Source organism: Peromyscus maniculatus, chromosome 1, assembly GCF_049852395.1.
Source record: "Peromyscus maniculatus bairdii isolate BWxNUB_F1_BW_parent chromosome 1, HU_Pman_BW_mat_3.1, whole genome shotgun sequence".
In the NCBI taxonomy this organism is placed as follows: domain Eukaryota; kingdom Metazoa; phylum Chordata; class Mammalia; order Rodentia; family Cricetidae; genus Peromyscus; species Peromyscus maniculatus.
In genome coordinates, this window is record NC_134852.1 from 132,741,197 (window position 1) to 132,753,291 (window position 12,095).

General features: G+C 44.8%; 1 protein-coding gene across 2 annotated transcripts in view; it reads left to right on the forward strand.

Moving 5' to 3' along the window:
- Prkcb (protein kinase C beta) overlaps window positions 1–12,095 on the forward strand; it is a 336,312-nt gene that overhangs the window by 291,140 nt on the left and 33,077 nt on the right. For both annotated transcript variants that reach the window (XM_006980349.4, XM_006980350.4), the window contains exons 13-15: window positions 3,888–4,026; window positions 8,208–8,288; window positions 8,547–8,654. In XM_006980349.4, the coding sequence (XP_006980411.1) occupies window positions 3,888–4,026; window positions 8,208–8,288; window positions 8,547–8,654 (328 nt within the window). The remainder of the gene's footprint in view (window positions 1–3,887; window positions 4,027–8,207; window positions 8,289–8,546; window positions 8,655–12,095) is intronic.

A 12,095-nucleotide genomic window follows, 5' to 3' on the forward strand; every position in this document is an offset into this window, starting at 1 on the left:
ATCTATCTATCTATCTATCTATCTATCTGCCTGTCTGCCTGCCTGCCTATCTGTCTATATCTATCTATCTATCTATTTATCATCTATCTATCTATCTATCTATCTATCTATCTATCTATCTATCTATCTATTCCCTTCTCTCCTATGTATAGATTCCCCTTTTCATTCTTCATTGTTAATATGGTGTTGTTATTGTTTTTTTTTTTACAAAGTCCATAAAGACTAACAACTCAGCTATAGTTATACATACCTATAACCCTAGCACATGGGAACATGAAGCAGGAGGATGATGAATCCAAGGCTAACCTGGGCTACCTAGTGAGACACTAACTTCAAAATACAGAGATATGAAATGATCACATGTATGTATAGCTTCTGTGAGCAGGGCCAAGCCCATGACTCAGGCTTAGACATTCAGTTGTATTCACTCAATACCGTGAATCAAGAAAATTGTGGACCAAGGAAAACCATGGTGGAGAATGGCCATAGTCACCAGCTGCAGCTGTTTGCCAGAGGCAAGAGGAGAAGTAGTTGTTGGCAGTAACTTGTAGAGTCCAGCATCAGGACCTCATGGAACAAGAAGCAATGTCTGTATCTAGTGGTAATGTCAGTGGTAGCCTCCCTGTGCCCACTCTGCATTTTGAGCAGGCATGGTTCCCACATTGTGGAGCCTCCCTGCTGGGTTCTCCAGCCCACTCAGAGATTTTTCAAACTCCTCAGCATCTTTCTATAGATTCCCTTCTATATTAAAATGATTAAAGTTGCTTTCAGTTGCTCGCTATCAAGAAACTCAATCGAGATAGAGTTCTATAAATTGATAATCAAATGAAAATTGTAAAAAGACATGACAGAAGGTGTATAATTTTATGATTTCATAGATATTTCCTCTACCGTGGAAAAATCTTTCCAGGTGTTACAAATCACTTCCTCCTTCACTTAGCTCTCTACTTGATAGAATGGTTCTTGTTTATTTTTTAGATTATAATATAATTACATAGTTTCTCCCTCCCTTTCTTCTCTCCACACAATCCCATATACCCCTCCTTTCTCTCTTTCAAATTCACAGCCTCTTTTTTCATTAATTGTTGCATACATACATGTGTACACACACATGCACAGACACATATTTCTAAATACATAAGTATAACCTGCTCAGTCTGTACAATGTTACTTGTATGCATGTTTTCAGACTGACCATTTGGTGTTGGCTAACCAACCAATTGGTGTGCTCTTCCTTGGAGAAGACTATTTCTCCCATGCTCAGCATTCCTTAGCTGCCTCTAGTTCTTTGTGTGTGGTTGAAGCCGTATGGTCTTTCTCCCATCCATATTAGTATGTCTATTATTGTTAGCCTTGTTCAGCTTACATTTGGGCAAGTCATATTGGTGAGACTGCATGGGTGTAACTTCTGACGTTACTAGGAGACACAATCTCACTGCAAACTCGCTGGTCCTCTGGCTCTTACAATCTTTCCACCCCCTCTTCTTCAATGTTCCCTGAGCCTTAGGTGTGGGTGTTATAATATAGATGTGACCATTGTGATTGGGTCCCACAACAATGTCTGTTTGTTGGTTATGGTTTTCTGTAATGGTTTCCATCTGTTGCAAAAAGAAGTTTTCTTGATGCAAGGTAAGGACTACACTTAGCTGTGGGTATAAGGACATATATTTAGAATGTGGTTAGGGCCATGCTGATTTAGTAGAGTATGCACGATTTAGAAGCCCCTGGCTTCACTAGCCCTGGGTCGTGCAGTTCTTAAGGAAAGAAGATGGTGAAGTTTTCAGTTTTCCTTTTCTGAGGAACATGCTACACAAGGATGGGGGTCAGAGGAGGCTGAAAGATCCTTTTTGTCCAACTTAGTATCTGGTTTATTGATCACTGACTCTGAAGTCTGTGCTGATTTTCCTTAATGGAGTTCTTCAAAATAAATGTTCCAGCCCTCCAGAATAAGAGTTTCTTACAGGGAAAACATGCAACCAAAACAATTCAAGGCTGAGGCACTAGCTTAGTGGGCAAACCCACCGCCTACATACAAAAGCTGGTTGTGGTGGCCTAGAGCGGAGACAGTGTCCCAGCTGCTGGTTTCTGGGCATACGGTCAAGCTGAGGGGTGTCGTGTGTAGTGAACACACACATAATCTGGTGTGTTTAGTTGCCACATAGTACAGCACCCCTGGTTTCTAGCCTGGCATTTGGAGGTAATGCCTTGAAGACAGACATGAGGACTAAGACTGGTCCTATGGGTGGTGCCAAAAATCCTGGGGATGGGAAGGTCACTTTCTGCAGTGGATGCAGTCTCCTCCTGGATGAGGAGACCTCACAGACAAATGGGAGGTGTCAGAATATGCTGTCAAGATATATCTTCAGCTGAGAGTGACCACAGCAACTCAATTCAGACTCACTTAACTTAGGAGAGGGATTTATTGGCTGCCATGGAGAAGTCTGTGGACACATCTGAAAGGTTCCTTTATCACATTCCTTATACCTCTGATTTATCTTTATTAGCTTTCTGCTCTTTATTAAGGGACCTCTGGAGCTTCTAGACTTAGAGCACCTGGGTCAGCCCAGTGTAAAAGAGCCTACCTCTTTACTGAGAGTAACCAAGAGGGTGTCAAGATTCTGATGGTGCTGGTTGGCTCACATGGCTGTTATTGAACCAATCACTGTGCATAGCTATTTCCAATGGCAAGTACAGACCCTTAAGACCAGTCTTGCGACCAGAAGTCAAGTTCATCACCATCCCCACTATATGACTTGAGGGTCAGGAAAGAAAGAGTTGTATGTGCCATAGGCATTCAGAACCGAACCAAGATTCTCTGAGAGGAGAGCTCTGAGTTAAAAAGTAGGTTCCATGCTTCCTAGAGAACTGGACTTCCATGTCCTCTATTAAAACCAGAACAGTCTGACCCATCGAGCGTCCCTACACATTGGTGCACAAAAAGTTGACATTGGAGTAGATATTTAGGAGGAAGCAAATATGAAAGATACCCCAGGGGATGTGGGAGCAACCTTACAGGCTGAAGACAGGCAGGAATTTCCCAGAAGAAGACGCCTTCCTGATTCACACAGATGGCAATATGAGAACAAAGCACAGATTCTTTAGATTAAAGCTCAGATGTCACTGTCTTAGAGACCTGTCCTACAGTGACATCTCCTTTCACCATTGCTGTCTTTGTCATCTTCCTGTTCACCACATTGCTGATCAGAATCTAATAACCATGACCATAGGATGAAATGTTAGTCATCTTTGCTCGACACTAGGGTGTAGTTGGAATGTGAGAAATGCGCTTACTTATCTTGTTTGTAATTAATGTATCTAGCCCCAGGAATAGTGCCTGACACATAGATAAGCAACAGATGCCTATGACTGAAGGAGTTGTTGGAGCTCCTGAATACTACCCTGTAAACTAGGAGAGTCAGAAGTACTTGGAGTTAGTAAGTTCTCTGAATGTTTTTTGTGAACTCCACAATCTTCAGAGACATTTAAAAATAATATTTTCGTGGAAGATATATCTTCTTATAAACAGAAGAGATGTGAGGTGTGCAGGTTAACTCATGGAAGTCTCTTGGGTCCTGGAGTCATCTGTAGTTCTGTGTTCTTTGCTTATCTAAGAGTTTCTCTCTTCCATGAGATACTGTCTCGTTGTGTCTTAGTGAGACATTTGGCACAGTCCACTCTGTAGAAAAGAAAGCACAGAGGTCTGTGGCTCCTTTGTTATACTCCCACTACCAAATTATAAGCTGCCAAAGGAAGAAGTCCATTTCATGTTACCTTTGTCCTCGAAGCTCCTAGCACAGGTGTGTAATGTCTTCATATTGAAGGAACCATTGGTTGACTTCAAATGAGCAACATGGGACTAAGTTCCCAAATCCTTATGTCTGCTACAGTGACCTAAAACTTGACAACGTGATGCTGGATTCTGAGGGGCACATCAAGATCGCTGATTTTGGCATGTGCAAGGAGAACATCTGGGATGGGGTGACAACCAAGACCTTCTGCGGCACTCCAGACTACATTGCCCCAGAGGTGAGAACACACATCCACCTTCAATGATGTCTCTCCTGCTCCCAGATGGCTGTGAGAGGGCTGGAAAGGGCTGAGGGCCATTCCTGGGAACCTTAGACTAGCCTGGACCCTGCTCTAAGTCATCTCTTGCTAATCTTGCAAGTTCACACTTGCAGATTAGCAGACTCTCAGGCTCCAAATATGCCAAGACTTAGGAGAATTTTTACATAAAACTCAAAAGAACGATCCAGCACACATCAATAAAAACACATCCATCACCAGACTGCTATGGCTTCTAGCCATATGATGCCTCCTAATTATGACATTGAAGTGTTTGTTGACAGAGCGAGAGACAGAAAGAGAACAGATCCTCTGGCTGACATAGTACAGCGGTGCTACACTGTGTTGAGGAGTTGCATTCTAGGAGACCCCAAATTTGTCTTCCTGGGATAAAGGTAGAGGTGAAAGGTGAAGTTTTATCTGAGTAGTCCCCTTACACTCAAAGGAAGTGGTCAATCACTAGGTTTTCCCAACGTGACATGACACAATTATTGGTGAGTACATGACACAGAGTCTTGGAGAGAGAGACATCCTAGGATTTCTCTTTTCCTTGGCTAGCTGTTAGTCACTTGATATTCAAGAACATTCTTGAAGGTTTCCCGTAGAGCTAAAGAAGTAGGCATGATGTTTAAAACCTACATGTTCTGTGCCCAAGCAGCTCCTTTCTAGAAACTTAGGTTGCACACACAGATAAATTCACACACATACAGAGAATGGTATGCCTTTCAAGTCTGTCCTTCATCCCAGCATTATTTCTTAATATTGAAAAATAACAGAGAACCTCAATATTCATGACTATCAATAAAGGAATGGTTTACTAATACATACCACACTTGGGTAAAGAAGTTAGGTATGACCTTGGAAGGATCAAAGCATGTTTGTGTGAACTCATCTGAATAATGTCCCTCAGTAGGGGTGAGAGCAAGAGACTGTGGTTTACATACAGTAGAAAATGTCACTAGTCACTAATTCAAGAGAGTAAGCTAAATGTATATGAAAATATGGACATGTTTTCAAAACATATTGGTAAAAGAAAAAATCAAATCAAATCAAACGAGGCATGATTACACCCACCTGCCATCTAAGCATGCAGGAGGCTGAGACAGGAGGAACTTGAGTTGGAAGCCAGGTTGAACTACATAGCGAAACTGTTCCACAAGCGAAAGAATAAAAATAAGACGAAACATGCAAATAAAGAATAACAAATATGACAGTGCTGTTTATAGACAGTGACAGCAGCACACAGAGCACTGCTGTGTGTTTTCTCCGAGTATGCGAATGCTCATGCAAAGGTGCAGAAAATCTGCCTGGGCGATGACACATTGACTGCAGATGCTGCAGAGGGTAAGGATGCCTCAGTCTAGCTGGGTGTCATTGACGCTTGCTGCAAGGTAAGTGTATTTGTATATCCCTGTGCTGTCCACCCCTCAGGTTGGTTATCATTTGACTAATTCTTCGTAGTATCCCACATATTCTGACACAGTTCCTGGGTGTGTCAGTCATTCAGTGAGTCCTGGTTCCCAACTCTAGCTATACCTAAGAGTCATGAAGGAGCTTTAAAATTTCTAGGATGCCCAAATGCCACCCTTTACCCATTGAATCAGAAATCCCTGTAGGGTCATGGTCTCCAACCAGTCCCAGCTGGTTACGGGGCTGCTGAGGATATTGTGCCCTGAGCTGCTGACTGTGTCCTCCTCCAGCTCACCTGTCCTTGGTCAGGTTTTGTTATTAACTAACCACATCACCTCTGGCAGCTTCTCTCACCTTCCTGGTTCTATTTTCCTTGGTAAAAGGATTAACTTCTTGGACTGTCAGGAGGAGCAAATAAGACACCAAGTACCTTAAAGGTGTGAAAACACGTTCACCAAGAAGCTTCTCACAGAGGCTGTGTCTTGCAGTCACTTCTGTTCAGAGCACATTTCTTGTTTATTTCTTCTGTTTCGTTATTTGTCTATTTTAAGTTTCCAAATAAAACTATGTATAGGTATAGTGTACGACGGCATGCTTTGTGCATGCGGAAGGGCTGGATTGAGTTAGTTTGCATGTGTATAGTCCCACGTACTGAAACTTTTTGCTTAAAATCTACACTCAGCAGTTTAAAAAATATTATTAGTGTATATGTATGTGTGTATGCGTATGCCACAACAAACATGTGTGTGTGGGGTTCAGATGACAATTTTGTGGAGCTGGATCTCTCCTTCTGGGATTGCATTCGGGTCACCAGGCTCATACAGCAAGTGCTTTCCCATCAAGCCACCTCACTAGCTTTTAGCCTTTTTTTTTTTCAGGCATGGTTTTGCTGTGTGGCCCTGGCTGGCTTTGAACTCATGGCAATCTTGCTGTCTTAGTAGCTCAGGTGTTAGGATTACAGGTGTGTGCTCCAGCCCCTGGCAGTCATAGTGGTTTTTCAGGAAGGCAATTCATTGTTATTAACTGTCATAGCCACGTTGTACTGTAGAGCTATGGAACTTGTGACTCTTAGCTGAGGGAAGACTTTACCCCTGACCATCATCTGTGCATTTCCGACTTGGAGACAGAAGCTAGCTAGGGTGGGAGTCAGGCTTCAAGAAGCAGACATTTTCTTTATAACCAATTTTGCTCCAGTTCCTTTGTTGAGTAAGGCTAGCAGTAACTGAATTACAGCGCAATGTGAAGGATGAGGTATGAGAGATGTTCAGTATCTCATTCATCCCCACAAAACCCCAGAGTGTGCCTAGTGTATCTGTCTATAGAAGAAGTTACAGAACTTTCCTCAAGGCCACACTGGCAAATGGCAATCAGGATACAGCATTAGACCATGTGGCCCGCAAACCTCAGCCCTCACTCAGCCTTTGCTTTATCACCATTCTTGCCTTGGACACAGCTGCTTCTTCATTCTATACCCTGAATGCTAGATAGTCAGACAGCTATCAAACCTGGCAGCCTTGGGTGCCCTTTGACCCGTCAATCCTGTGGAAACCACTGGACCATTGGGCATTTGTAAGACAGATTTGTGTTATGCATCCATCCAGGGGAATCCTCTGCAGAGGTGAAAGCCAATGGTGGGGGCTGGTGGCATGACTCAGCGGTTAGGAGTGCCCGCTGTTTTTCCAGAGGTCCTGAATTTGGTTCCCAGTACCCTTGTGAGGTGGCTCAAGTCTGCCTATAGCTTGAGCTCCAAGGGAATTTGAGCTCGCCTCCAGGGCCACTGCACGCATATGCACATATCCATACTCTGATACGTGCACATTCACACATACTTCAAAGTAAAAATAAAATCTTAGAAAGTAGCCAGTGTGTCAGCACATAAACCAGGCGGAAGTGCAGAGTGAAGAGCATATCCCATGGAGTGTCCACCTCTGAAGTAGAACACACACTGTCAATGCAGTCATGGAAGTGTCTAGCAGGGGACAGGACCAGTGCTTGTCATGAATTTTCTCTTGACAAAGAATTATGGATGGTTTCTTACAAAATTCTTTTACCATAGCTGTACTTTCTGAATGAAGACAGATACAAAATAATCACAGACACTTTGACATTTTAAACTTGTATTTTTAATCATGGTTCAAAAAAACCATACTGAGCTGTGGGTGTGGGTCAGTCACCCAGAATTCATGAGGCCCTGGCTTGAATCCCTTAGCTTCACAAACAAAAATCAAATAAACCAAACAGATAAAAAATTAAAAAAAAAAAACATGTTGTCAAATTTACCATGTTAACCATCTTTAAGTATGTGGTTCAGTAGTGTTAAGTATGTCCACATTGTTGTGTAAATGTTTTTACTCTATAGTGAGAAATTAAAATAACTGCTCCTTGCTAAAACACCATACACAGAAGTTCAAAGCGTCATACCACACCCAGTGCTTAAAAAGGCAAGGTGGCACACACAGATGTTTGCCCAGCTGTAGGTGCCTTTGTGGAGTGTGTCCTTTATTCCCCAAGCATCATCTATGAGGAACTAGCTCGGGTGCACTCTACCCTTCCTGTCTACTCTCTGAGACCCTGCTCAAATGTGGGACTGTGTCAGCCACTGTAACCTTGCAGGTTAGGACCATACCTGAGACTCTCCACCCCCTGCTAGTACCCCCTTCCTTTGAAGTAAGTGTGAACTCAGCCCCACAGGGGCTGCCTGCCACTCTAATGGGATGCCTTCTGTTTTCCAGATCATTGCTTATCAGCCCTATGGAAAGTCTGTGGACTGGTGGGCCTTTGGAGTTCTGCTGTATGAAATGTTGGCTGGCCAGGTAATTGAATTTTAAGTGATCTGTAAGAAAACCGTCCTCCACCTCCAGCCACATGGTCTCTGAAGAAAGTGACAACTCAGTCAGAGCTCATGAATCTGAGTACTTCCCTGGCCTCGGGGTGATTTAAGTTTGCTGAACATCTTTTTCTCATGTAGCCTCCCCTTGAGATGGGAGCGGGGAGGAAGCCCTGCTGGTCAGAGAAAGCTGGGAGGAGGGCCAGGCAGGGGTTCTTCTCCCACCCTGCCCTCTGCTCCACAGGCACCCTTTGAAGGAGAGGATGAGGATGAACTTTTCCAGTCCATCATGGAGCACAATGTGGCATATCCCAAGTCCATGTCCAAGGAAGCTGTGGCCATCTGCAAAGGGGTAAGTTGTTTGGCCCTCAAGGCCAGGACTACCATGCAAAGGGTTCACGTTGTGCCCCAACTAGCAGGCAACAGAGGTTTGACATCACCTCTCATACTGCTGCCGACACCAGAGCCCTGCTATGAAGCTGCTCTCTCCCCCCAAAAAAGAGACCTTTCTTCTCAATTGCACCAAGGTCTGCAGAGGCATCTCTGTACTGGAGTCTTGCTTTTGGCTGGGCACCAGCCCGAAGCCTTACACAAAGAAATACTTATGGAATGAAGGAGGTAGGAAACACAGAGACTCTACCCAAAAGCTGGAACCATGGGAAGGACGTAGAGTAATTTATCTTGCCCTGCTCTGCTGCGTGTGTGTTTAGTTAACATTAAAATTCTGTGACTTTTGTTGTAAGAAAATTTCAGACAGTGTTGATTTTAAGTGATCACCTGGATAAGATGACTTTAATTTAGTGTCCCCAAACCTGCATGATCTCCCTCAACTTGTAGTGCACAGGTGTGCAAATACTTATGTACACATACACACACACAGTTGAAAGGACACAGACAGTTACACACCTGCAATTTACAGAAATAATACTTGTGAAGAAAGCCAGACAGGAGTTTACAGGTAAGGACTGTTTATGCTACATCTTGTGTTGGATCCAATCTGTGCTTCCTAGACTATGCAGACCGAGGCCCCATCCCAGCGATGAAGTCTTCGTGCTAGTGTTCTGAACCCTCAACCCTTCACCCCAATGTGGCTCAGAACGCACTGCCTTTAAATACATTGTCCAAAGGATGCGCTTTCTCAACCACGACAGAAGTGTGAAGGCTGCGCTCTGAGACTGAGGGAGTAGGGTGCAAGGATAGAGTTCTTATAAAGGTTTTCCCACCAGCCAAGAATGAGGGCAGGTTCTAAAGGTTAGACTCTGCCTGTGCCAGAGCTCTCCTTATGTGTCTACATATGCCAGGGCTGTAGTCACAGATCTCCGGGATGCTTGCATATTCCTCATGCCCTACCCAGCCCTGCTCTTCTTGACCCCAAGCAGATGCCACTATGGTGGCTCTGGCTAAGGAAACTGGCAACAATCAGGCAGCTCAGCATGAGTCTTGGCCCTGATGACATGAGTTGGGCCAACCTCACAGCTTGAAAATACCTTGTAACACTACCTGAACTCCCACTGGGTGAATCACCTGAGCGTTGTGTCTGAGCCATACAAGCTAGGATGCAGACATCTCTAGGGAAGCCACGTGTGAATTAGCCTCAGTCTCTAACATCTTCAAGTTAAATTGGTTCCAGATTTTTTTTTTCTTGGAGGGTGTGAGGCAGAGAGAGAATAAAAACAAGGAACACAGAGGAGACTCAAGGGTTTATCTGGAGCATTGGCAAAGCCCATAGATAAAACAGGCTGCAGACAGAGGCCAATGAGGCTCCTGGAGACATCCTGTCAGGAGAGGAGTGGGAGGAAGTCAATCACCAAGCCTTTGATTAATGATTCCCAACATCTGAAGGTCTAGCTAGTCCCCCATAAACCCTTAGCCTTTCAGCTGCCATGTTGGCCTGCCATTCTTACAAAGCATCAGTTAGTAAGACTGGGAATCACAGTCCCCTTTAGACAGGATGTGCCCTCTCCAGTTTGTAAAAAACAAACTAACGAACAAAAACAAAAGGGCCAGATTCCATTTGGGTTCAAATTCAAGTCCAAAAATATGAGCCACTGTGATCATGGCGAAGCTGTTTGACCTGATTTACGGATTGAGGCCAATAACAGCACTGCACATAGGGTCCTTTGATGATGAAACCAGTTAATACCTATAAATCACTGAGACCAGAGCCTGGGCTCTGCTCCAGAGCCCTAAGGCCATCTCCAATATGACTAATGCTGTCACTGCTCTGTTTGGTGCCAGGCTCCTCATGGCATTTGAGTTTGTGTACCCCTGCGACAGGAGATTTTGAAAAAGGAAGGATTTAGGAGATCAAAAGGCCCCTGTAAATCCTCACCCTCTCGTTTCTTAGGTGTGTGGTTCTGAGTGATTCCCTTGTATCTTTAGACGTCTGCTTCTTCATCTCTGGAAACAGAAGCAAAGTACTCAGTGAACCATTTCCCAAAGCATTAAGTGAGGCAGTGGAAGAGGACTCTGGCGGCCTGGCCAGTGTGTAGTAGGTGTCCAGTGCATGCTCATGGACTTCCACTTTCTGAACCCATCCCTGCCTGGACAGCTGGGGGGTTCTAAGTGGGTCATGGAGGAGAGAAAATTTTCCAGGTCAGCTGCCTTCAACTTCAGCTCCAGTTAGCACTTTGCCTGGTGGAGTGGTTTTCTATCAATTCAGGATCCATAACCTTCAGGACGAACTGGAGTGACTCCCTTCACTGTTAGTGTTGGGACACTGTTCTGAGCTGAGTGGGCGGAGTGCAGTGTGGGCTCTCTCTCTTCAAGGCTGGTGCTCCTTCCAAGTAGGGGTGATGTTTAAGCCAAGAGCCAAATGCTTCCTCTTGAGCAGAGGGCCCCAGGAGATGCATCTGGGAGGTGATCCGAGATGGGAACAGTGATCACATCCAGCTGTCTACACGGCTTGGGGCACAAGAGTGCAGCGTGGGAACCCGGCAGAGACTCCTCCTGCTCTGTGTGACTACAGTGACACTCCTTTGCTAGCGGTCTCCCTGCCACCAAGGAATCTGAAAACAGACATCTTTCCCACAGATGCCATCTTCTTTTATATGTCTAGCTCAATAAAAACCCCATTTTCCACCATGAAAACAGCAAAAGCTTGCTCTGATTTCCATGGCCAGTATGCTGGAAGCAGACAGAAGCCTTGACTGACAAGTTGAAGTGAAAATAAGCAAAGACTGAGTTACAGGGAGCTGAGAGAGCTGTGCTATTCAAAACCTGACCCTGGGGCTGGGGAGGAGGCTCCATGGGCAAAGTACTTGCCGGGCATGAAGACCTGAGTTCAATCCTCAGAACTCACGTAAAAAAAGCCAGGTGTAGTGGCACACATCCGTTATCTCGATAATGGGGAGGTAGAGAGCAGAGGGTTCCTGGGGCTCACCAACTAGCTAAGCTTAGCTAAACTGGGGGAGTTCCAGGCAAAAATGAGAGTCTCTTAGCCAAACAAGGTGGGGAGTGAGGGAAGAAGACATGGGAGGTGGGTCTCTGGGCTCCACATGTACACGCACTCACACACAAATGCAGAGAGAGAGAGAGAGAGAGAGAGAGAGAGAGAGAGACAGAGACAGAGACAGAGACAGAGACAGAGACAGAGACAGAGACAGAGACAGAGACAGAGCTCTTCCCTTTGGCCGCGTGACCTTAAGCAGATGACTTTACTTCTCTGGACCAGGTTCCTTATCAAGAAAATAGGGAACAGCTGCTGAAGCCTCAGAGTGTTGCTGTAAGATGCAAGTCCTAAATAATGGCTGGGTTGCCTTTAGCACAGAACCAGATACATAATGTGCTCAGT